Source organism: Cryptomeria japonica, chromosome 10 (genome assembly GCF_030272615.1).
Source record: "Cryptomeria japonica chromosome 10, Sugi_1.0, whole genome shotgun sequence".
In the NCBI taxonomy this organism is placed as follows: domain Eukaryota; kingdom Viridiplantae; phylum Streptophyta; class Pinopsida; order Cupressales; family Cupressaceae; genus Cryptomeria; species Cryptomeria japonica.
The window spans coordinates 502,606,976-502,634,316 of NC_081414.1; the positions used below are offsets into that span (position 1 = coordinate 502,606,976).

A 27,341-nucleotide genomic window follows, 5' to 3' on the forward strand; every position below is an offset into this window, starting at 1 on the left:
CATGTGAGAATCCCCAAGTTCAAGTACCCAAAGTTCTCAAAATTTGAATCATCACAAGAAGTGTGATCATCATGTGTAGAATCATCATGTGTGAAATCATCATCAACAAAATCTAAAAAGGAGTATAACCGAGATGCATGATCAACCACCCCAGTCGCAATGATAGGTCTAGTCTCCAAGTCTCTAATGAAAACTAACTCAGGTGTGAACTCCACAATTCTCTTAGTTGCCCCATGTGTGATTTGATAGATGGAAAGGAGATTGCTTGTCAAATGGGGTACACACAACACATCATTGAAGGAGTTATCCCCAATGGCAATAGATCCTTTCCCAATCACATCCATGTATGTATGACTGCGCATCAAAATCTGCGACATGGTGCAAGGCTCAAATGAAGAGAACATAGACTGTGAAGATGCCATATGATGAGAAGCCCCTGAATCTAGAAGCCATCTCCCTGAATCATGACTTGTAGTAGCACAAAGAGCTTTTGCTTTTCTTGTCCCAAAAGAGTGAGTCTTCCCACTTGTAGAAGCCATGAATGCTTGCCCTTTTCCTTTTGATTGTGAGGAAGTAGAAGTTGACGAATCATCCTTCTTGTAGACATTAGGCAAATCAATGTTATGCTTTTTGAGGATATGTGTGAGCTCATCAATCTTCTTAGAATGGCAACGACGTTCCTCATGACCAAACTTTTTACAATAGGCACAAGTAGGTCTCTCCCTTTTTGGTGAATTGTCCCTCTTGGAAGAGGATGAATCTCCTTGTTGTGGAGAAGATGATGCTTTTTCCTTAGGCTTTGATTGTCATTTCTTCTTGTTTGAGTTGTCATTTCCTTGATTTCGTTTGTTCCCTTGATTTGCCACTAATGCTTCAGACTTAGAAGCCTTAAGAATGCCCATGCTTATCAACTTAGTTTGTTTCATCATCAACATTTCAGCGAAAGCATCAAATGTAGGCATTGTGTAGCTTGAACCCGTTGTCATCCTATGGGTTTGGAAACTAGAAACAAATGCTGCATATTCTTGTGGAAGCTTGCCCATCAAATTGAAGATCAATTGAGTATCCTTCTTATCAATGCCACAATCCTTGAGTTGTGCCCTCAACTCTTCTGCCTTAGTGACATAATCTTGTATAGTATCAAAGTTCTTGGGATCTAACATGGTGAGGTCACTATCAATTTGATATCCCCTAATCTCATCAACTTGACCATACAAGTCTTGAAACTTTTGCCAAGCATCCTTGATTAGAGTACATTTCTCAATATAAAAAATGAGATCCTTTGATACATAATTTCTTAAGGTACCAATTGCCATGATATTTTTAGTGAGCCAATCCAAGTGACCAACAGGATCAGCCCTAGGATCAACGAGAGCAACAATAGTTCCATCAATATAATGAGTTAGTCCTTTTTCCATAAGTTTACTCCATGCATCAATTTTCCAAGTAGCATAATTATGAGTGAAGAGAGGAAACTTAGGAGAACCCATAGCAACAAAAAGGGAAAAAACACAAGATAGAGAGAGGCACAATCACACAACACACCCCCCCAAATTACTCAATCAAGAAACCCCCCCCCCCCCCGCAAAATCATGATTTGGCACTTTATATTTAGTGCGTGTACAATGGGCCACTTGCAAAACAAGGCAAGGTGGACTTCTGATTTTGTTTTACAACTTCTCAAAATGAGATATAAGATACTTCAACAAATACTGCTAGTGATCTAAACTGAGATCCAAGCAAAATACAAGTACCAAACAAGCCAAAAAAATGACCAAATACTGAAAGTACAATTTCTTCTCAAAATCACTGCAAACAAATGGCAGATTATGATAGTAGACAAAAAATTATGCACTTTCAAAAAAAACGGCACCTGAAAAGGAGTCCATATGAGCCCAAACGAAGCCTCCAAAGTTGTAAAAATCGAGATTTCACGATTTCAAAAAAACCTATATCCGAAAATCAGAAAACTCCTGCACCACTGTACAGATCACGAAAATCTACCCCAAAACAAAACAAATTGCTCGAAAAAAGGAGTCTGGATGAGTGAGATATCATTATTTGAAAATTGCCTGCAAAATTATAATTTCTGGAAACTTTCCGTCGCAACTTCAAACTTCAAACGCCTCTAGATTTGGCCTCCGAAGTCCGATTTGGACGAAACAAAAAGCAAAACTGACTTTCTTGGACCTCCTCAATCCAATGGTAAACCTCATATTTGACCCATCAAGCTTCAATAATAACCTGCAATAGAAAGCTCCAAAATACACAACCTCAAATAGCATCAAATTTCTCTTAATTGGCAAACCAATGACACTCTAATGGCTCTGATACCATGTGAAATTTTGCCAAGATCTAGAGGCAATGGAAAGCACAAAATAGAGAGACAAAATATAGGACAAGAATAAATTGTATTCTCATCAATAGATAAAAAAGATTGTTACATACAATGTAGATGAGCCTGCTTATATAGGCAAGGCAATATGGATATGTGAGCACACAAACATGACATGTGGCTCAATAAGAAACAAGGGTAGCTAGGAAATAGGTGTGGTAGGTAGGAGAAACAATAAAATATTCCACATGAGGTGGATCACCCACCAAAGGTGGAATGTAACAACAAGACCACAAAAGGTGGAAATTCTCCTACACACGCTATCCCAATGTGGCACAAACACCCAAGTGTCTCATACCCAAACTACTATGAAATGCATTATCCTAAGTAAACTACACCAACAATATTACTACTAAAAAATGCATAACAACATTATCAGGCTTCATATATTAAGCATACATATTCAACACGCCCCCATGCATACCACCAAGCACAAAGATGCTATTGACTGTAACTTAATAACAGTTCTGATCTAATCCAATCCATGGTGATGTTGTTGGATGCTTTGATTCCTTTCCTTTATATCTCTCAATGTGAGGGAGAGGTCACACCTCTTCATCATGTATGCCCTTTGGCAAGAGACACACCCTTTCACCATTAGCTCCCTTTGAAAGAGTGCAACTCTTCATTATTTCTGCATTTTGAAAGGGACACAACCTTTCATAATCAGATCTGCACTTCTTATTTAAATCAGATCTGCACTTCTGATTTTCAAATTGTCCCCTCTTCAAATGAGTTGTCTTCTCCCTTTTATATCTCACATTTGAGGGAGTCACAACTTATCATTTCATGCCTTTTGACCATTCATTAACTTAATTAAATTTAATTAATTATATTTCATTATATTCTTTTCTATTTTAATTTTTTTTTTTTTTAATTCGTTTGTTTTTTAATTTTATTATTATTATTCTCATTATTAATATTATTATTAAATTATATTTCAAAGTAGGGACATTACAGTCCGCCCCTCCCAAATTGGCTTGTCCTCAAGCAATGCTGATTTTAATTTTCTCAAACTAAGTCATCTACCAATATGAATAAAAAACATGGAGCATACACATGAAAAACACGAAGCATGCACATGGATATTTGCAAACACAAAGCATACACGTGAATACATGTATTGTCAGATATCTTCTTATTGTCTAGAATGATTCATTGATTCATCTTTACCCTGCAAGATGGCAAGATCATAGCTCTGATACCATTTGTAATGTCCCCTACCTGATTAATATAATTAATCTACTTCAATATACTCTAATTGATTGAGAGACTAATCATGAAGCCAATCATTGATATTCTTCAAGTTATTAGTTATTAACAAGTGCTTATTTAATTTCCTCATTAGATGATTAATTTCATTATTCATAATTCTTAATATAGATATCCGATCCTGCTACTACTTGAGTTTTCAGGGAGAGGGGTTAATGTATGTTACCAAAGCGCTTAGAGACCAAATACAATAGGTTCCCTCAAATTTTAGAGATCCAAGCCCTTACCTATCTTGGGTCTATACCCTCAAGGCTTATGGGTCGCTAATCCCCACCCTATCTTGGGACTTAACCTATCGCTTGGATTTAGACTGCCCCTCTTTGGAACATCTCATTCCCATCTTCTTAAATACTGGCAGTAATAACTTGATACAAACTATAAGTATACTAACTTCTCATGTATTATGAATATATATGAAATTAAGTATGACTGTCATACATATTGCAGTCTATATTAATATTACTACTAAATTCTGCATAACAACATTATCAAGCTTCATATATTAAGCATACATATTCAACACACCCCATGCATACCACCAAGCACAAAGATGCTATTGACTGTAACTTAATAACAGTTCTGATCTGATCCAATCCATGGTGATGTTGTTGGATGCTTTGATTCATTTCCTTTATATCTCTCAATGTGAGGGAGAGGTCACACCTCTTCATCATGTATGCCCTTTGGCAAGAGACACCCTTTCACCATTAGCTCCCTTTGAAAGAGTGCAACTCTTCATTATTTCTGCCTTTTGAAAGGGCAACAACCTCTCATAATCAGATCTGCACTTCTTATTTAAATCAGATCTGCACTTCTGATTTTCAAATTGTCCCCTCTTCAAATGAGTTCTCTTCTCCCTTTTATATCTCACATTTGAGGAAGTCGCAACTTATCATTTCATGCCTTTTGACCATTCATTAACTTAATTAAATTTAATTAATTATATTTCATTAAATTCTTTTCTATTTTTATTTTTCTTTATTTTTTTTATTCATTTGTTTTTTAATTTTATTATTATTATTATCATTATTAATATTATTATTATTAAATTATATTTCAAAGTAGGGACATTACATATATTCCATCACAAGCACCATAAAATACAAGAGACCAACCACTTTGAGATTATGGAGTTGGAATACTAAAATGTACCTTTTCTTAATGCTTTCATAAGTAATAATGAGAATTTGGTATTTTGCATTGTTGCATCTCTTATGGCTAGGGTTTGAACTATATGAATTACATGCATGCACATATGCATTTCCAAAAATACATATGAACTATAATGTGTACACAATCACACATCACTCTTCTAAAATGTTATTCATCTAAGTTGGATCATGGTAACAAGTAAACTTCAAAGCAATAAAAGCACATTGAAGAATAGTAAAGAGTGATCTTTTGGAGTTCTTGATGTAGAAGATGAATGGAACAACAACAAAAAGTGATCAAGAATGTCGAATGTACAAGTATTCATAGCAAGGTTGGCCATTAAGCATCGTAGAGGTGCTAGGAAAAAGCCACAAAACGATTGGCTTATTAAACCTTTCAAGATGATAGTCAAAATGAGAATACATAACTTCACCTTTCAGAAGTTTTCCAATATTGGATTTCTCCTATGAGTATCCTTGTGTCTAATTCTCTTTTCATGTGGGTTTCATTCGATTGCTTTCTTATTCTATTCCACATAATTACTTCAGCAACTCAAGCACTTAAGAAAGCATCTAGTTTACCTGGTCAGCTCATCAAAAGCATAGTACTTGATCATAACAACGGATAGAATTCAAATTCAATTCTCATATGAGATAGATAAATTTCATGCTCTTTGTGGAACTAGTGTTCTTACAGAATTTATGATTCCCATGTTAGTAGCAGCATAGAAGGGGTATAAAACATATGTGAGCCATGTAAGTGAGCCTGTGCACTACTGTACAATGAATTTATGACATAGATGGTATCCATAGAGCTGTACGAAATATAAACATGCAGCCTTGGGTTCTTGTTTCAAAAGCATAGAACTTAGGAACAATACATAAAGAAACTAAATCCATGTTGGTATATTGTGATTTAGAATATCCAATCCAACTACAGAATAGATAGAATCAAAATCAGTTTTCCTAATTGCTTGTAACATTTTGCTAACATGTTTCAGTTGTATGCACTTGCCTCCATGTTTAAAAATTGAAAAGGGTGGGCTTTTATGGTTACACATCTCAACCATGAGAAAATCTCTAGAGAAAGAAGATTCAAGTACTTGAAGACTTGAAATAGAGAATTCAAACAGAGAATAGAGAGTGTAGAAATATGACACAACACTTTGAGAGACACAAAAGTCATAAGTAAGATTGGCAAACCATGAGATCTTTTCATGGGTACCATTGAAGAGGTGCAACAAGAGATGCATGTAGGAAAAGAAGATAAAGAAATTCCAAGATGATGGTGAAGGTGTAAAGAGGATGGAAAAATTCTACCATGCCAAAAAGACTACCCTCTATGATATGGAACCAACCAATGTAGCAACCAAAGGTCTATAGAACAACGTGTGATTGAATGAACTATGCAAGAAAAACCTACAACATGACTATGTTTCTTGAAATCTGACAAATATTAATAGGCATAAACATGCCTAAATTGCAAGATTTAGAAAGTACTAAAACTATCATATTGGTTGACTGAAAAACCAAGGTGAGAACCAAATTGAAAACAATTAACTAGTCAACTCAGGCTAACAAGCTGACCATTAAGTATCTACCTTGCTACTTTTTACATATGATCTAAATAAAAGACTATAGAAATAAAAATATACAATATAAATTTATCTTAGTTCTTAACATCCTATACCATACCCTATAAACCCTCACCATTCCTCCCAACAGTAGAAGCATCAGACTGAACTTGTTTGTAAAAAGGTATCAAAAAGCTGAAACTTGGCAAGTCAAGAGTCTTCATGTCAAAACACGGCCAACGTCCAATAGAAGCTGAAAATTAGGAAAAACATATGTTGAAAGGTTGAGGGAATGCTTGGACTTGAACATTCACCCATGGTGTGTTTGAGGAGATTCATGTTGAAAAAAATGATAGATGCCCAACTATGCTTGAAGATCAGTCGAAAAGCATTCTCAAACACCTATTGGAGGATAGTATATGGTCCATAGCAAAGAGTATTAACTTCACTGGGTGCCTTATCCTTGAAAAGACATTTGTCCAAGTACAAGCATACTTTGTCCCCAACTTGGAAACGATGAGGAACATTATAATGTTCTAAACTTAAGTCTTCTAAAGAATCTAAACCATTTTAGACTAAAAATACTAAGAAATGTAGGGTAGAGTGATCCTTATCTTGCTCTTTGCAAGGCAATAATAGGGGTGACTCATAGCAATTCAAAGGCTAAAAACCAAGGTAGACCTCAAAAAGAGAATAAGCTATAGAGGAATATATCGCTCAATTATAGGCACAATCAATATGGGTTAGGCCTAGATACCAGTTGGTTGGAGAAGTGTGGTGATAAATTCAAAAACTTTGCACAACAGTGCAATCAACAAATTTTATCTAACCATTTGACTACAAATGAAAGTGGAAAATGTAAAGAACTCTCCAAAAAATTTCCACGAGGAATGCCAAAAATGACCTATATGAGAATCAAGGTTTGAAACAAAGTCAATAGATAGACTAAAAGATTGGCAAATATAGTCAAAGAACAATTGGGCTAAGTCATTTCAAAAATTAATCATGAGCCAAGGAATAAACTTAGCCATTTACTAAAACAATCAAGAACCAAAAAAATTAGTCATGGATGCAAATAATCATAAAAAAGTCACTAATTAGGTAGAAGGAAACAATCTAACAAGGACAAGTTGGAGTGGGCAATGGAACTAATCCAAAAATGGATCAAAAAATGAGTTATGTCACACTACAACTCTATAGTTAAGAAGGCCACAACTTGAGTGATAACTTTGATAGAGGAAGTAGGTGTTTTAAGGCAAAAAATAGAGGTGTTTGGAGCTTCTAGTGAAACTATCAGTCCCAACAAGGACCAATTATGTAGCTACTAATTACACGGAGTGGTTGTTTTGCAACTATCAATGCGGTTTCAAAATCGCCACTCTTTAGATAGTTTCATCCCATGACAAGGAAAAAGCCCATGGTGTTTAAAATTCTCCATTTTTTCTCTTTCTTGCATGTTTTCAACTTCTATTCAGGTTTGCACAAGAATACCCAACTAGCGTAAATGGAAAAGAAGCATCCCAAGAGATGTATAGATAACAGAAGATTAAACAATATAGTAATATACGCATGTTTAGCTATAAGTAGGTTATAATAGTAAAAAGAGTAAATCATATGAGTTAATGATTGATTCCTATGAGCAGAAAAATGATTGCTTTGTCTTGTTGCATGCCCGAAAAGTCTGAGATTGTACTTGTTTTGGAAATGGTGAATGAGGAGGCCATTATATCTCACTCTCGCTAAAGCTGTCTCCCAAAAATCATTTGTCAAGGTAATCCTTGTGTCTTCCATTCTTTTGTTGATTTCTTTTGATCACTTATGTTCGGTTGCTTATTTAAATGCTACAGTATTTGAGTCCTTCAAATCTGTAACTGACAGGCTATGGGATGGAAGCAATAGTCTGCAAAAAGTCATCATTATACCCGATTAATCGGGAATCGTTGCTGGCGCCAATTTTTTCACCAAAAAATTGGGAATCAATCGGACAACAATTTTTACCAATTTTCAATGAAAATTTCACATTTTAATCACAAAAAAACATGCATTTAATCGGGCAAAAATCGCGCAAAGCCTGCAAAAGACTAAACTGTAGCGAAAACCGTAAAATGTCTGCAAAAGTCGTCAAATTTTTTATTTATTACATCGCGCGGCAGCAGGTTATTCATTCAGCTCGTTGCAAAGGAGAAAGAAGTTGAAGTCGAAGTGAATACGAAGTGTGCTTTGGTCATGCAACAGAGACTTCACCAACGACTTCACCAGTGACTTCAAATTCTACAAATTAATTGAAGGTATTTATACCCTGTTCGAGCTGATTGTAGGCTCCTTAATCTTATTTACTGTTCCTTCTTTTGAAAAGAGACTATGTATACTGTGTATGAAATTCTTTTGAAATTCTTGCATACTGTGTATGATGGACGTGTATGTTTGTGTGTGTCTATGTATGTTTATCTTTGTATATTTGTCTCTGTGTATTTGTCTCTATATGTTTATGTCTTTGTATGTGTATGTGCATATGTATGTCTCTGTACATAAACATGGAGAGACATACACAAAGACAAACATACAAAGACAAAAACAGAGACACAGAGAGACAAACATACAGAGACATACACAAAGAGAAGACCATGTCCTGCACATTGCCTCTGTCTCTTAGGTATTTAATGGCAATCTTTGGCTCCAAAAAGTTAGCAAGATGCCATCTCTAAGGGGGGTCATGTTTCTTGAACAAATATAATCTCTTCATGAAACCATGGCCCCCTCTAGTCCTACTGTGATCTTCCAACTACTGTCCCAGTTTGGGTAAGGATTCTTCTCATTCCCAACGTATTCTTAGGGGATGCCTCATTTAGATGAATCTGAAATACAATAGGAGAATATGTTGCTGCATCTTGTGGCACAGACAGGAGTATAAAATTATGTAGGGATCTATGTGAATTTTTAATAACAGTGAACACTGAACAATGTAATAAAAAATTTAATAAATAGTGAACAATGTAAAAAAGAATATTAATAGATTGGTGTATTTTTAATAATAATGAACAATGTGGATTTTTTCAATAATAGTGAACAATGTAATTTTTTTAAATAAATTGGTGCATTTTACATTTCTATATAAAGAACAATCAATTAAAAAAATTGAGATCAAATTAAAAGAACAAATTATATAAAAAAATGTGTATATATCATGGAAATCAGTATATGTTCTACAAATTCGGTGCAAATGTGTGTTTTTGAAGAATATTTTTTAAAAAATGTATTTTCAAATGTTCAATAAAGTTGCCGAGTATTTCCTCGAGTTATTTAAAATTTTGAGCTTGCCAAGTCATTGCCGAGTCCAATTTTTTCAACTATGGAAGCAATGATAAACTGCAAAAGGTGCTAGATGTGAGAAAAAACCAACGATAGAGGGCTGGCAGTGGGGCTTCAGGCGCTATGCCCCCGAAAAAAAATTAAGATAATTTTTTGATGTGTCTAGGCATTTTTTTTATTGATACAGCCGAGTATTTACCAGACTCACCAAGTTTTGAGATTTCAGCCAAAACTCTGCAAGTAAAACTCTCTAGTTTTTGCCTAAATAACTCACAATTTTTTTAAAAACTCATGGTTCTACATACTCTACAGTCAACCATTTGCCCTATTACAGACCTTCAACTAATCTGATTTCTATTTCCACTTGATATCATTCAGTTTGTGGATGATTTAGCAGCAGTTTGGACTGCCTTATCAGCTGTTGTTTCAATTTTAGGTGTCTTCCCTTCTTTTTTGGGTTGTTGTGTCAACATATAGTGGTGTTTGCGGCGTGTTTCAGTTTGTAACAGACATCATTTAACAGTATTTTCAGAAATCGAACGTGTAATCCGATTTACATCAGCTCCAAACATCATCTCTTGAGGCAAGCTTTAGTTGGTTATGTCTTTAGCTATTGTGGGAGTGATATTCTATGCTAAACTTGCATTTTTCAAGCTAATTTGTGTTGTTACAGCAAACTGTTCTTATAATCACAAGATTTTATATCAGCTTGCTTCAACAATGTATTTCATAATCATGTTAATTTGTAATGTATTCATATCTATATTGTAGTCCCTAAACGGTATTATCACAATAGGATCATTATCTTGTATGCATTTCATATTGTAAGATTGGACAGTATACCACCGACAAGGGCAAGTCCAAGCAATCCTATGGCCATAATCTTCAAGTAAAGAGGATGCTCAGCAAGAGCACTAGGATCATTACCCTTGAGTGGAGATAAAAGAATGTTAGTACAGCTACTCCTTCTAGTTCAAGCTCTATGAAGGTTCAGACAACTTTGGACAGTTAAGAGATAGATTTGTAGGCTCTTGGTTAGAGTGAAGCAAGGATTGGTGGCAATCATATCTTCTGTTACAATGGTCATCCCTCGTTTCTAAGTCTACCTAACTTTTGGAGTCCAAAAGCCTTAATATCGAGGTGCGATAAAAAAATGACTAATGGTGCACTGAAAATCTATTACAAAGATGGTCGCATCTTGAGGAACACTTTTGATAAAGGGGACAAGTGCTTTTAGGCAAAAAACTGTGTTTTTGGTTTTTGTGTGAAACCACCAATTCTGACAGGGGACACTTATGCAATGATTAAAAATTGCATCCCTCTCTGCCTATAGATTTTCCTATTGGCAAACTAGCTCAAAGGATGAATGCCATCTGATAGTGGATGCCATATGATGTAAAAAGAAACCTTATAAAACAGATAAAGTCACATAAAATGGAAAGTCAAGATCTCAGAAACTGGTAGTTGAGGTAGAACAACATAAGAAGAGACAAGAAAGTGAGAATTGGAGAAAATACTAAGAAAAGAAGACTAAAGTTTACAATATAACATAGAAAATTAGAAAAAGAACCATTAAGAAGTTCTTTTCTATTTTCAAAATTTGTAGTGTTTTAAACCATAAAGAGATAGTTTAGCAAATTAAGAAAAGAAACTCACCTGTATGTAGAACTGCAAATTAGTAATCAAGTAAGTCATATGTTGTCGAACACGCCACATTGGCATGCGCTGTTGTCGACGTTGCTGGGAAACCAATCTGTTTGTACGATCTTTACGTTCAAGAGCAGAATCTGCATGGTCTTGTTGCATTGCTTCTGCCCATGATTTCTCCAGTTCCAATTGAATCCGCTTTAGCCGTATCAAATACTGAAAGACTTTACAATACCTGGATCAAAGTTTCGTGTTTATCTAAACCACACAAGTGTTTTCCAACATTGATTACTACCATCATTAAACAAAACCAAACTGCAGTATCAAATAAGGTTTCTCACAATAATAGTCTGGCCTACTAGATAAACAAACAGTTAAGCATCAATATAGGCAAAGAAATCCCAACTTGGCAAGTACTTCTCGAGTAAAAAGCAGCTGCAGTGGCCAATCAACACTATATTCCAGTGCAATACCATCCCAACCATCTAATGATGCACCTGCTGTGGAATTTCCATAGATATTAGATAAGCTAATAGAATTTCCATCACCACTAGCTCTCAGTTTTGATATATCTCCCTTGGAGGTTGATGTTACACTTTCTAATAATGGCATCCTACAAAAGGTCACAAAGTTCCAAACAATCCCCATCAGATTGCATACGGCAAATGAAACACTAGCAAACTATACATATAAATATTTCTCTCATGTCAATTCATAAACAAACTTGTACAAGCAGGAAAATTTTCTTGTGATTACTAACCAAACTAGATTAACACTGAATCATTTCTATACCTCAATGACACCCTTGAAAAGTATCTATCATCATCTCCAATAGTTTTAACTGCAGCCTGTGTGAGATTTGTGTCAGAACATTTAAAAGAGGCAAATGAACGGACATGGTATTACAAATTTGAAATACTTACAAAAAATCTTAGTCAATGTCTGCAACTGGCTATCATAAAATAACATTCAAAGATATCCAAAAAAATGCAAAAGAAATATGATAAACTGGGTTAATAGCAACTATGGTACAACTAAAAATAAATGAGTAGAATTGAGATTCTCTACTAAAGAAAATAAATTGTAGCCTCAACTTCTCTATTTACGCGGAACTATTTAAAAAATATGATGCAGACATCCTCAATCAAAAAACTAAAAAATCTTTATTTAATACTTTAGATGTGGTATTTTTGTTTCTTAGATGCGTATTAAAGAAATAAACTCCAATTTGGTAAAGCTATACAAAAAATTATGTTGCGTCAAATTTTCAGCTAAACCCTTGTCTTTTTGGCAAGCATGAGTCATGTTTCACTCTTTTGTCTTGTTTGTCTATGTGATTTTTGCCTTTTCTTACTTATGTCTTTGCAGAATTGACAAGCAGAGCTATCAATCATTTTTGTCAAAGTGTAAAACAAAGTTCAATCAGTGAAGAAGAGATGAAAATTACTAATGTATAAAAAACAGCAGGCCCATGTACGAGCACATGCCATACAAGCAAGAGGTCAAGTTTCGGTGATAAGTTTCATGATAGAACTATGGAGCATGCCTTTGGGCAACAACAGATTTTACTTTTTCTTCAAAAGCTTTCAGATGATGATCAAAGAATGATATGCTGCACAAAGAAAAAGTTTCAGTCAAAATTGCATCTCACATTGATTTGTGTGCTTCCTATAATGGAGCCACTAAATTTACAAGTACAAAACTTCATCCAACATATACAAGCACGTGCCTGAATACAAAACATGTTGAGCTTTTTAAAATTGAAAGAGCAATAGGAAGGTGCACATCAGGAACAGAAGAAACAAGTTTTGGTGTTAAGTTAAAAAGTTTCAAACCATACATTTTAGTGGATGCCTTTCCAAAGGATTATATAGGGTTGTTTTATGTTAGTCCTTTTTTCACAAATGATGTTTACAAGAGCCTTATGGGAAAATATAGCCAATCAGGAAATACAGAAGAAGGAATGAAGTTAAAGAGGACTATGGTAGACAATTTGAGTTGCAAATGCCAAAAAAAATCTCCTTCAGCTCATTAAGTAAAGGTCATCTATTTAGCATGGATTCGTTACCATGATAAATCCAATTTCAAATCACAGCTTCAGCATCAATAGAAAATCCATCCAGTTTCCAGAAGAATTATATTTTTTAGGAAGTTGCTATTTTTAGAAACTGATAAATTTAGCAGCAATTATTTTTTGTGGAATGATGAGAGGCACTCGATAATCCAGATATCTATTCTTGGAGAGTTGTTTTTCAGAAGGCTGCTTTTACAGGAAATTGTTTTTTTTCAAATAATGAGGGTACATGACAAGGTCAAATGTTGGTCAAAAGCAGGTTTAGGCTCCAACATGAGAAAATGGAATCAGAAAGTAGAGTGGTAGTAAATAGAAATAAAATTTATCAAAGACAAAGTATTTTGTCAGAAAGTGTTTGAAAATACTTCCCAAAAACAAATCCTGAAAAGTGAAAGAAATTAAAAAGCTGCCCATATTTATGTGAGACAGACTTTTGGAATGACATAACCATTCACAAATTTCGCTAAGCAGATGCGCAACAAAGAAAATACCACCAATCATCAGAAATTGTTTAAGTTGTCAAGTTACTATGTGGTGAAATTTTCAAAGGGATTTGCCAGACCATTTTCCCTGCCAAAAGAGATTTTAGGATGGTATGACAATGTCAAAAACCCAACAAACAAAATTGGCAATTTAGGTGATGGAGGTTTTCCCATGGTTTGCCATATCAATTTTCCCACCAAACATGGCAAGTGCCCAAATCTCTCCATCTTGATTAAAGCAAAGATTTTCTCTTGGCATGCCAACATCAAATCCTACTAAATAGAATAAAAAGGCAAGTTGGGCACCCAATGATAGATTGTTGAGGCTCATTTGTGACAAGAATTAGGGTTTGAAGACACCAAATTTCACAGGTGATGAAGGATGATAGGGTTTCCAGATTCAAGTAATCAAGATTGAGAGTGGTTGTAATATCCCCACTTTAAAATATAATTTAATAATAAATAATAATAATAAAATTAAAATACAAAAGAATAAAACTAAAAAACTAAATTAAAATATAAAAAAATATAATTAAATATAATTACAATTTGATTAACGTTAATGAATGGTCAACAAGGATGAAATGATAAGTTGTGACTCCCCCAAATATGAGGTATAAAAGGGAGAAGAGAACTCATTTGAAGGGGGGGATAATTTGGGAATGAGAAGTGCAGATCTGATTTAAATAAGAAATGCAGATCTGGTTGTGAGAGGTTGTGTCCGTTTCAAAGGGCAGAAATAATGAAGAGTTGCACTCTTTCAAGGGTGATGGTGAAAAGGTGTGTCTCTTGCCAAAGGGCATACATGATGAAGAGGTGTGAACTCTCCCTCACATTGAGAGATGTAAAGGAAAGGAATCAAAGAATCCAGGGACATCACCACCGATCAGATCAGATCAGAACTGTTGTTAAGTTACAGGCAGTAACATCCTTGTTCTTGGTGGTACGCATAGGGATGTGCTTAATAATTAATATGTATGCTTAATATATGAAGCCTGATAATATTCTTATGCACTATTTAATAGTAATATTAATAGAGACTGCAAAATGTATGACAGTCATACTTAATTTCATATACATTCAGAGTACAATGAGATATCAATATATTCACAGTCTAAGTACTTAATCAATTCTAATTCTTCCCCCCATAAGGAGAGGCGTGGTGTTGTTAGGGAGAAGCAGAGTAAATCCATCCCAAATCAAGTGAGCCCCAAGGGTGAATGGACTGCTGTTCCTGAAATCTGGGCTCCATTACGGAGGTGGTGTCATTGCACCCTAGACAAGTAAATCCCCATCCAGGGCTGGAAATTATAAGGTAGTAAAGACTTGGGCTTGGACATGGACAATATCAGTTGTACTATGAGCAAACATACTTACTTAGTTTGTGTAATTAGTGTAAAGGCAAAGATAATGAGTAGTGATGTATGTTATTCCTTGGGAATCAACAACCTCCTAGTAGGGGACATTACAGTGGTCATTAGGGTCCTAAATTTCTTCTAAGTAAGCTGCATAAAAATCACTAAGAGTGATCATTCATATATAAACTGGTTATTTTTAGGCATGTCTATTGTCCTCATTACAATAAGATAACCTTCTAGAAGGTTTATCATAGGATGTGATATATTTAATCAAGATTCATTTAAGATTTTAGGTTTAGACGATTTATTTTAAAATAATTCTGTAGTTAACGTTCGCTTTGTGTTCAAGAAAACTATTTTAGCATAGGAAGCTTAGTATTTATTTATTTATTGCATGCAAAACCTTGTAAACAATTATAAGTGTTTATGCACTTAGAATTTAGATAATGGTACTTGTTGCTAAGCTTACTGCTCAAACTTTCTGTATGATCTTTTGTATATGTTGATTAGATAAATCAAATACTTATAATAAAAATTGCAAGTTTTGTTTTGCAGATTTCAGTTTGTGGTTGTTGTGGCTTTGCATGTAATCCCCTCCATTCAATTTGCTGAATTTTGTGTGTTTAATCTAGTTTCATTGTGGTGTAATCATACGTTATGGTCTTTGCTTTTAGCTAGATAGTGTGAGAATTTGTTAGCGACTGTAGGTGTTTAGCTTTCAAGAAAGAGACATAACAATCTCTCATCTTAGGTAGAAGTGCCAATAAGCCTTGTGCCCTTGTCTAAGAACCAAAAAACAGGCATATTTTTTAAGTTTGTTTGTATTTCATATTGAACACTAAAAATTGTCTAGAGTTCTACGGATTAATTTTGTTGCAAGGAGCTTCCCTTCCTAGATCAAATGTAATGGATATCCCTGATTTTTTTTGAAAGGTTTGCCAACAAGCAATAAAATGACAAATGGAAAGTCATACCTTGCTGATAGGAAAATCTGATTTAACTCTTTCAATGCATTATCATTTGCTCTTGCTTTTCATTAAAATCATTTGCATTTTCACATGCATATCATCATACAATGCTAATGCATCTAGCAATTAGTTTTAACACTGAAAACATATGAAATAGTAAACAATATTAAATCAGTACCAGACTTGCAACTACATGATCAGATTAAAAAAGTTAAGACAGTCCACCCATATCATCATTCTTGACCATGCCATGGCACACCAAGTCATGAAGAGTTCAAGATGTCTCAAAGGGCAAACAAATACTCCCTTGAAATGCATCAAACCAGAAACATAACTTCATAGATATAATGTAGTAGAGTCTAAATGCTGACAGTCACCAACAGCTATAAAATCAGGCATAAAATCATCAGATTGCAGCCTCCAGATGAGGTGCTAAGGTTCAATATGCAGCTCCAACACAAGAGAATCTCTCAAAGTATGCTCAGACCCTTATGCCAACCTTACCCAGGACTGAAATTCGACTCAGAACTTCTGAAAAACCAAAATGAGGCAGTGGATTAACAGGGGCGATTGGCACTAAAATACAAATCTTTGTTTTTTGGCCTCCGAAACATCAATAAACACCTACTATCTTTCAGAACTGGACGCCACTATTGGAGACTTATTCCACCTCCAACCACCTCAAAAACCCTGGTTTCAGTCCTCACACGTACCAACGAAAAACTGAACAGCAACCATAAAGGGTATGGCTCCTCTAAAAATTAGTCTCTGCTGCAGTTACCACATGCAATGTCCCTAATCTGATCACCCAATGATGAGAAACAGTTTGAAGCAATACCCAGAATCATATGAATGACCCTCTAATCATAGCGTGGGAAAATGAGCCTTTTTACTTGCACAGGGAGGTGAATGGCCAAACCACAAACTCCTGCAAGTCCACCTGTTAAACAATACCCACAATGCCAAAAACCCCAACAACAACAATCTTCAAAAACTTCTATCAATTCACCTTAAAAATCTTCATTTCCTCTGAACCCTAAATCCAAACTTCATTAATAACCTCTGTGTTTCCTAAGTGAAAACACTAGACCAGCTAGGGTGGATTGTCCCTTGTTGTCCCCTAAAAAATGGCCCAAGAACACCCGTATTGGAAACACATCCCCCCATCCCAGAAACTTGGGAAGCAAAGCTTTTTCTCTCTTGCATACCCCTCGTAAAGATTAAAGGGAGGGATTAAAATTAATCTTTCCTTGGTCATTAGAGCTCTAACTAATAGGCCCTACACCTACAAGATAAATTGATTTATTCATTTATTTTATTTTTCCCGGATAATTCTTATATTACTCTTTTTTCATGTATGGAATTTTCTTACATTTAAGGATGTTTTGTCATTAATGAGGTGGCTAGGATTACTCTTATTTTGTATTTATTAAGCCAAATTATCTTTCACCTTATTTTCTATTTAACTTTCCTTGCAATGCAACTCCTTTCTATCACTATATTCCTTACAAGTAATATTGAAGCGTAACTCCTTTCTAAGGATTTATTATATTGCTTGCAAGGAATATTGGAGTGTAACTCCTTATTATTGTACAAATGTGTGCACACCTCTTGTCATGAGGAATAGTACATGGTGGCAAATATAGAGCCTTGGAGTAACATGTGCATATCTTCTTTTCATATCCTATAAAATAGAGGTTCTTCGTCCCTTTTTTATGGCAATATTTAGTTATCATGTTATCTCAAAACTCTCATGTTTTTGGTATGGGAGATGTAAGCAATGTAAAATATTGAGTTGCCATCTTCATTGATACACATGGGATTTTCTTCAGTCAAATGGTTTCTCGACCTTAAAAATACTCACCCTTGTGGTATGATTTTATATTAATTTATTCATTTAAATTTTATTTTATTTTATTTGCATATGAAATTATATCCAGTCGTTGATTTTGGTGATCCAAGGATCCAATTTACTTCATGGCAAAGAGGGGGCTTCAGTTACAGGTCTCAAAACTAGTCATTGATGGCATCAAAACCTGAATGTGTTTCCATATTTGGATTCCTCTCGAAACGTTGTGCAAGTTCAAAACAAGCATGCCATTTTGAGTTTGTATAGAAAACTTATCACTTCCAAAAGGTTCAGGAGCAAAAAACTGCCAACAAGGGTGATTTCACAAGTATTAGTAGCAGTTATGGAACAATTAGAATGATTTTGAAAGACTTGGGGTTGTGTTGACGTGTATTTTGTACACCATCATACACAGAATAAAATACCAATAGGCATCTTATCCTCTCTTGAGAAAATAGTCTCTAACTGCTGAAGATTCGCGTAAAGGATCAGTTAGGTAGACTCCAAGGTTCTTTTATGTAGGGTCTCTACGTGTGGACAAGCTCCAGTGGTATGATGTGATTTGCTGGGATCACAAGGGGACTTACATGTGATGATTGAACTTCCGATCTGCTTTGCTGGACACAGGCTCTGACTAACTTAGATTAAAAAAATGGAAAAAGGATAAGGGCGAAGAGAGGATCTAATCCTAATACTAAGAATGTAGGAGCAATGATTGATTTTTGACGAAACTCTAACTAGGTCTTGTTTTGACATCAATGGAACATCTACACAAGACTAGTGCGATCTTCTATGGGAAATGACGACGAAAGAATAAAGCAATAATAATTAAATCGCCATACCTCAAATCGAGAGCTAACTCTAGAATGCAAAAAGGAAAAGATCGCCTAGGCAAAATTGATGGTAAAAATAGATCTTCAATGTGGTCTCCTCAAAAAATCAACTTCGCCACCCTTGGATTGAACGTGATCTTCAAGTCTTTAGCAAATTCGCCTTTGATGTGATCTTCAAACTCGCTCAAATGGGTCTTCAAGTTCGCACCACCTTAGATAATTAAGCGCCACCTTTGGTTTGAAATCGCACTTCTTTCCTTCTCCTCAAGATCGCATGTGAAAGGATAAAATGATGATGTGAAAATGATAATTCCACTCCCCTTATATAGCGCTTGCAATCGATTTATCCCTTAGGCCGACTTGGAGATAAAAAACACTTTTTAAAAATGATTTTAAATGATTTGCAATAAAATAAGAAGGCCGACCTCCTTAAATGAGCGCTTGAAATCGATTTTAACATTGGAATTGATTTGTTTTCGCCTCGTGAAGTGTTAAAATGTGAAAATCGATTTCAAGCGCTCATTTAAGGAGGTCGGCCTTCTTATTTTATTGCAAATCATTTAAAATCATTTTTAAAAAGTGTTTTTTATCTCCAAGTCGGCCTAAGGGATAAATCGATTGCAAGCGCTATATAAGGGGAGTGGAATTATCATTTTCACATCATCATTTTATCCTTTCACATGCGATCTTGAGGAGAAGGAAAGAAGTGCGATTTCAAACCAAAGGTGGCGCTTAATTATCTAAGGTGGTGCGAACTTGAAGACCCATTTGAGCGAGTTTGAAGATCACATCAAAGGCAAATTTGCTAAAGACTTGAAGATCACGTTCAATCCAAGGGTGGCGAAGTTGATTTTTTGAGGAGACCACATTGAAGATCTATTTTTACCATCAATTTTGCCTAGGCGATCTTTTCCTTTTTGCATTCTAGAGTTAGCTCTCGATTTGAGGTATGGCGATTTAATTATTATTGCTTTATTCTTTCGTCGTCATTTCCTTAATTTTGAATTTTGGAATTTTGTTTTGCCTTAGCTCAGTCTTTTTTAGGAAATGATTAATAAAGGACTTATCATTAAGTTTCCTAAAATTTGCTCTCTAATTTATGTTATGTATTGCAAAATCATGGTACTAATTCTGAAATGTTGTGTAGGCATCAAATGGAGATCTCTTCAAGGAAAATCAAGCCGGATCAAGGACGGTCTTCGCCGGGACGGTCTTAGCCAGGACATGGGCGACCTCTTTCAATCCAGCATTCCAAGGCGAGGTACATCATCTTCTTGCACATCAAGGACGCAAGGAGTTAGAACAAGGGCTCGTTGAAGAAGCAAAATAGATCCAGATGAATTAATTAAAGCAAGTTTCTCAACAACATCAAGATGAATATCTACCAAGTTACAATTGTCAGATGGGGTGGCGTCCTAGTCATCATTTCTCCAATCAGTGAGGTCCACCTCAGCATGTCCAGATTCAATGTACTTAACTCATGGAAGGTGGCACAAACTCCGATGTACCTACCCTGGCTATCCATTGGCCGATTTTTCTAGAAGGGACATGTGTCCAAGCAATACAATTTTATCATTGGTCAAGCATTAAATGTTATGTAATGGTTGTAACAAACCCTAATTAGGGTTTTCATTGTAAAATCTTGGCCATTGATCTTGAATTGATCTAAGCCATCAAATTGTATTGTGGGCACTATATAAGCCCAGGCATTTCATTTGTAAAAGTTAATTAGCAATTGTTAGAGATAGTTTGTAAATAGTTAGAATAGTTAGAGAATAGTTGGAAGCAATTAGAGTAGAATAGGAGGACAAGGCAAGAAATTGTTGCCATTGATTGTAAACAAATTCCATTTTCATTGAAGTAATGGTGAAATATGTCGTTTTCTTGCAATTTGCATGGTTTCTTGTGGAGTCTTCAATCTTAGATGGTAGATGATTAGATGAATGGAGGAAATGTGATTGATTGATGGTGGAATTCGTATATCCATACTACTAGCAGTTTGTTGATTGCAGACTTGCCTTGCGTAGTCAACTGGAATCGTTCAGCCTAAGCTCAATTTCAATTTGTCGCCTCTTCATTGATATGCATCAACTTGGATGGTATCTATGCCTGCGGTGATGATTTGAACATCATAAAGCTTCCCATAGAAGATCGCACTAGTCTTGTGTAGATGTTCCATTGATGTCAAAACAAGACCAAGTTAGAGTTTCGTCAAAAATCAATCATTGCTCCTACATTCTTAGTATTAGGATTAGATCCTCTCTTCGCCCTTATCCTTTTTCCATTTTTTTAATCTAAGTTAGTCAGAGCCTGTGTCCAGCAAAGCAGATCGGAAGTTCAATCATCACATGTAAGTCCCCTTGTGATCCCAGCAAATCACATCATACCACTGGAGCTTGTCCACACGTAGAGACCCTACATAAAAGAACCTTGGAGTCTACCTAACTGATCCTTTACGCGAATCTTCAGCAGTTAGAGACTATTTTCTCAAGAGAGGATAAGATGCCTATTGGTATTTTATTCTGTGTATGATGGTGTACAAAATACACGTCAACAGGTTGGTTTTGAAATCACCTATCTTCTGAAATAAGTGATTATGACCATACTCAAAAAGAGTCTTGTGACATTCCAATTTTTTTTGTCTCTTTAATTTCTTTGTTCCTTTTGACTTTCAGTGGTTTTTTATGGCCCTGGAACTCTATGTATATGCATTGTGAGTTTGAATTGATCATCAAGGAGATCCTAGAAGAGGAATTCAGAGCCATTGTAGTTAGAATTCTCCTTGTATTTCTCACGGTTTAAAACTCTTGGAAAGAAAAAAGACAAGTGGGTCATTTGGGAGACTTGCAATTGGTATATTGGGATCATTTAAATTCTATGTTACCCCGAGTTTATAGGACGGGGGAACAGGGGAACGGGGAAATGGGTTTCCGGGATGGATTTTTTTTCCCAGAGTAGGGGACGGCAGGGGATGGCAGTGGGGACAGCTAGATAAAAAAATGGGAAAATTTTAAATATATAGGGAAATTTTAAATATCCATATAAAAAACGGATAAAGCATGCTTATATACATTATAAAACCTTAACATTACCGTTTGTGTTAAATAATTTAAATTGAGAGTTTGCATGAGAGTGGAAGTCAAACAAATAATCAAAATTCAATCGTTAATTTTATGGGACAACCAGAGTACAGGTTTCCGAAAGTTTCCAAGTTTCCAGGACGTCCCCGTTTCTGAGACGGGTCAAATTATGCTGGAAACCCGGGTAACATAGTTTAAATTGTGTTGAGAGCTCTTGTGATAGCCCAATAGTTGTATATTAGTTGTATTTTCCATGAGTACTTAAGTGTGTGTGTCCACTCACATATTTGCTGGAGTTCTACAAGAAATGTATATCTCCAAGATATCTTGGCCTCTTGATAGTATTTTAACGTTCTTGTGGTTGTGCCTTCATCTATTCGATCTTGTTCCAAGTATAGTAATCAATTTTTGCTCTCAATTTCTACCTCTTAACAATATTCATTGTTTATAGTCTAGCCAAGCAATATCCTAATAGTTTATAGAGCAAGTTACTTCCTTGTGGAATTTGTTGTTGTTGGAATTGTAGGTACAAAACACAAAGCAAGTGGAGAAGCCTGCTGCCCTATTGAGAAACAAATGTTTCCCAAAAGAAACCATAAGCATCGATAGAGGTGCATCTAACCTTGGTCAAGAAACAAAATTTCTCAACCCACAAACATATGGCTAAATTGGCGGTATACTTTGATTTCATTCTCTTATATTGGAACAAAAGGTTTCCTATGCTAAAGTCAAGTCTAGCAAGTGATACTTTAGATTGGTCTAACGTCTCTTGATTTCCATAGGTATTGGAAAAATTGCTGTTATTAAATCTTGGGATAAGTTTTGGGAATTGTTGTGGAAACATTTTAAACCAAGTTATCAAGAAAGAAGAAAGAAGTTGGAGATAGAAGAAGCAAATCACGTGCTCAAAAGCCTGAATACCAACAAGGCATGTATGAAGACAAAACCTGCTAGGCGGGTTGATCATTGTGGGAAAACATTTAGTGAAAAAACCTTTTGCTTGAAGCTGCATCCTGACAGAAACTTCACAAGAGTGGTAAGACGACAAGAAATCTTCTTATCCTTAAGACTCACAAGAATGGCAAAAATAATGACAGATCTTCTTATCTCTCTGCTAAGGACAAAGTTTGTTCAAGAGACAGATTGCATATCAAGTTTGGATCCTACTATTTAATGTAGGAGCATCCATGGTGGGTAGGAGATTCAAATTTGAATTTGGCCTATTCTTCCTCAAATTTGGAATATTCCTTTTTGGGGATGGGAAATAGGAGTTACAACTTGTGACAACTCAAATTCACTACTAAAAGATATTTGCTTGTTATTCTTCTAGATTTGACCGTGTATATTTTGATGCAGCATCAATATATACACGGTCGAATCCAGAAGAATAACAAGCATATCATTATGGACTGTTGAAATTTCATGAATTCAATTAAAAGATATTTGTTCAAATGGGCGCATAAGAATGAGTTACTGGACAATTTTTATTTTGGGGTCCTGTTGACTGGAGTTGACGGCGAAGTGACCAATATTCTTAGTAGGTTTCGAGGTGGAGTTGATAAAGAATCCAAAAGTTCTGAAGGCAATTTCTAAGTTGGGAAGATGTCTTTCCCTTATATGCGCATGACTTTGGGAAGGTTACCAAATATGACTTTTGGTATTTATGGTGGTTAAAAGGAAAGTTTCAACATTCATTTGAGAATTCCTGTAATGTCCCGTGATTTGTTTACTTATGAGATAGTGACAATTATCTAACTGTGAAGGATTTTTGACTTTGATGATTTTGACTAAATGCTGATGTTAATTTGCAAATAATATAAATTATATAATATACTGGTATTTATGCTATTTCTGATATACAATTATCAGTATGCACAAGTATTGGGTAATTAGAATATATAGATTACTTGCTATCTTAGATGTAGATATGTATAAATAAGCAAAGGAATCTTCAATGTTTAAGTATATATAGATGATAATCTGCAATATTTCAATACTGCTGTGTCTGATTTAATACTTTGAATGTATGCAAAGAAGTATGTTTCTCTCGCAGATGAAGAGTGATCCTTGCTTCCCTGATACGCTGATATGATCATGCAATGATCCTTCTTTGGAAATAGCTTATAAAGCTATTAAGCTTCTGTCTGATCTACCAATATGAATATGCAGATCGTATATATTAGTATCACTCTACAGTGATACGTTGCATTTCCAGATATAAAGTTATGTGCTTGCAACTAGGAAGGTGATGTCTCTAATATAGATATTGTTCTTTAAGCAACCAATTATGGGCCTTCGGCCTTGCTCACTTCAAGCTCTTCCAAACTGGAATAAGAAAACAAGATAAAAATATATTCGACGTCCTTCTTGGAGAAAAAAATGATTGTGAATATATATCCACACAATCAGTCGGTTGTGTCTCTTTGGAGAATAGAGACATGTCCTTTGTTATCGCACCCTTTTGTTATTGACTTGAACCGATTCTTAAATAATCTTAATCGGATTAATAGGGCATAATGAGTGGTAATCGGTGATCAATAATTTATGTTTAATGGAAGAACCCGATGGCAACATTGTCATTGGATTTTTCCCTTGCATAATGATTATCAATTTCACTGTTGCTGTTTATCTTTCTTCAACTGCTATTAATACTGTGCATATCCCGTATCAAACTAATCACTAATCAGTAACCTGTATCATATTTTATTGATTCATATATTGTCCTATATTGGCTTCACCATATATAGCTGTTATTCAATGATGTTACTAGGAAACTGTCTTATTTATAAGACTTCACAGTTTCCTTGTTTCTTAATCTCTTGCTAATATCTAACTACTTAAAGATTGTCATCAAAACTACTACCCTTGATCACACAACTGCTTGTTGTTTTCTAGGCCAATGTTGGGGACATTACAATTCCCATTTTCAGATTTTTGGGAAGTTTGAGGGGAAGAAGAAATTTGTCATTGAAGAAATTTCAAGTTTGAAGATGGAGAACAAGAAGAAGAAGAAATCGCAGGTTGGAGGTTAAGAAGCTAGTTTGCAGCTGAATGCATACTTGAAGGAAATTGTTTTTCCTAAGTATTTCTTATTTATTATGTGCTGATTTATATCAGTTTTGTATCAGATTTTGGAGTGATAATGAAACCTACAAGGCTGCCATACTTCGTATATTTCAGATTTTAAGGCAAATCATTAATGATTTATGTGTGGTTTTGGTTGCTATTTTTCCTTTCTTCATCACTATTTCCAAGGTGGGTGGGTTCCTTCTCATAACCACCCTGGGGTGGGTGGAAGGCTATAGTTTTGGATGAATTGGGCAAGAAATTGCTTCTATTCATAGCAGACCTATAATAGGGCCCCGGAGGTCAAGGTGCTTTTTCAGATAACTGGTATCCTTCAGTAGGTTGTTTGTTTTGAGTATGGAGAAAGAGAGCAATTGGATTTGTTGTACATCAAAATTCAACTTAAGGGTGTTAAAGTTGATACACTTTTTTATTCTTCTTCACAATTCAACCTTATTTACCAAGATTTGGTTGCAAAATTTGACATACAAACTTATCAACACCCCAAGCCTTATGCTTTGAGTTGGATCAAAAATGGTACTCACTTGTTAGTTAGTAAGCAATGTAGATGAAGTTTACCATTACTCAACAATTTCTTCATAATGCGGTTTGTAATGTTGTGCCAACAAATGTGTGTCGAGGTGTGTTTGGCAGCCCCTACATATTTGACAAATATGTTGTATACATTCTAAAGGCTAACAGATCACCAATGTGAAGGAGGGCAGAGTTTCATATCGATTGCTTCCAAGGGAAGAAAGAAGCATTAAGAACCTAAATATTGGAGCAAGGAGAATGTTGAGTGGTTCAACATAGGTTATTCCACTAGTGGGGAAAAAAAGTAGTGTTGATAGAGTTTCTAGATGGGAACCATGTTATCCATAAAAGGAAACATCCCTCTCCTTTTGAGTCTCCATAGTTATTGGGAATTGTTATCACAAAAGCTTGCACCCTTGCTGAGCTATCAACTCAGCAACCTTGTGAAACATGGAAACATCCTCGAGGTGTGGGACCTTGTGCAAGGAGGTTGAATCTCTGGAGAAGGCCGGCTTCGTTCTCTATCAAGGTGCAGGTGTCGAACCAACTCAACACTTCAAAACTAACTCCTAAATCTATTCTCACAATCTGCAGAGGAAAAGGGAAGAGAGAAATTGCTTGAAACAAAGGGAGGTGATGCACCAAGAAGAGATTGTTCCTCTCCCTACCCAAATGACACAAGGAATTAACTGAAACACCCTGGAAATGCACAAACTTCAATTGCATAAGTGGCCCAAAAGCATGTATGGAGGTTAGGATTTGCTAAGTGTCAAGAGGGGAGAAGGATTCCCACAAGTCACACTCAGAAAACAAGTTGACACAGCAAATATGGAGAGAAAAGCCACAAGACATGCACCTATGATGAAGGTAAGAAAACATACACAACATACATAAGTTGAAAGAAGGCAAGAATGGTGATCTTCCATTAATTCAAGGCCAAAAGCCAATCTTACAGTTGCAGAAATGCAAAAGATTACAAGTCTTTGAGAAAAGAGAAGAGCATGAGAAAGCTCAAGGCAGCAGGGAGAGAACCCCTTACAATGAGGCTTAACAGCCTTATATAGAAAAATGGGTTACAATGGTGATCATGACCCCTGCATGTCAGTCTGGAAGTGCATGCACTTGACTTGTACATGCAAGCAACCTAGCCATACCTCCAAAGGCAATTTTGAGGAAGATAGATTGACTGACCTTCCAAAGTCAGGCATGACATAAGTCACCCAGCATGGCCCCGTACCTCCCTTGATGGAAATCCTGTCAAAAACATTAAATGCACCCCTGTGGCTCCACAAAAAAAAGTGCATAAGTCACCAAAAATGTTGGAGCATTTAAAGCCTTGAGTGTCGATCACGCCATCCGGAAGTGTCGCCTGTTGCAAGGAAGCCCAGAGACTTCGGAAGCTCGGACTCCCGAAGTGAGGAAGACAAAGGAAGAACCTCAGAACCTCGGGGTTCCAGAGTTCCGGAGGAACTAGAGAGAGAAAGCAAAAGGGGAAGGAACTTCGGAACCTCAGGGTTCCAGAGTTCCGGGGAGAAGGAAGAAGGGGGAGGAGGGAACGTCGGAACCTCGGGGTTCTGGGGTTCCGGGAAAGGCAAGGAAGGGAACTTCGGAACCTCGAGGTTCCGGAGTTCCGGGAAAGAGAGGAAAAGGAATAGGAGAGAGAAGGGGAACTTCGGAACCTCGAGGTTCCGGAGTTCCGGGCAAAGGAGAAGCTTAGGAGAAGAGGCGAAGGAAAGGAAGGCTAGGAAC

The 27,341-nt window shown here is 35.8% G+C and overlaps 1 protein-coding gene across 1 annotated transcript in view; it reads right to left on the reverse strand.

Moving 5' to 3' along the window:
- LOC131039344 (gamma-tubulin complex component 4) overlaps window positions 1-27,341 on the reverse strand; it is a 154,976-nt gene that overhangs the window by 45,456 nt on the left and 82,179 nt on the right. Inside the window, exons 10-12 of the mRNA XM_057972057.2 lie at window positions 12,141-12,196; window positions 11,755-11,961; window positions 11,358-11,583 (exon numbers count right to left, since the gene is read on the reverse strand). Of these exons, the coding sequence (XP_057828040.2) occupies window positions 11,358-11,583; window positions 11,755-11,961; window positions 12,141-12,196 (489 nt within the window). The remainder of the gene's footprint in view (window positions 1-11,357; window positions 11,584-11,754; window positions 11,962-12,140; window positions 12,197-27,341) is intronic.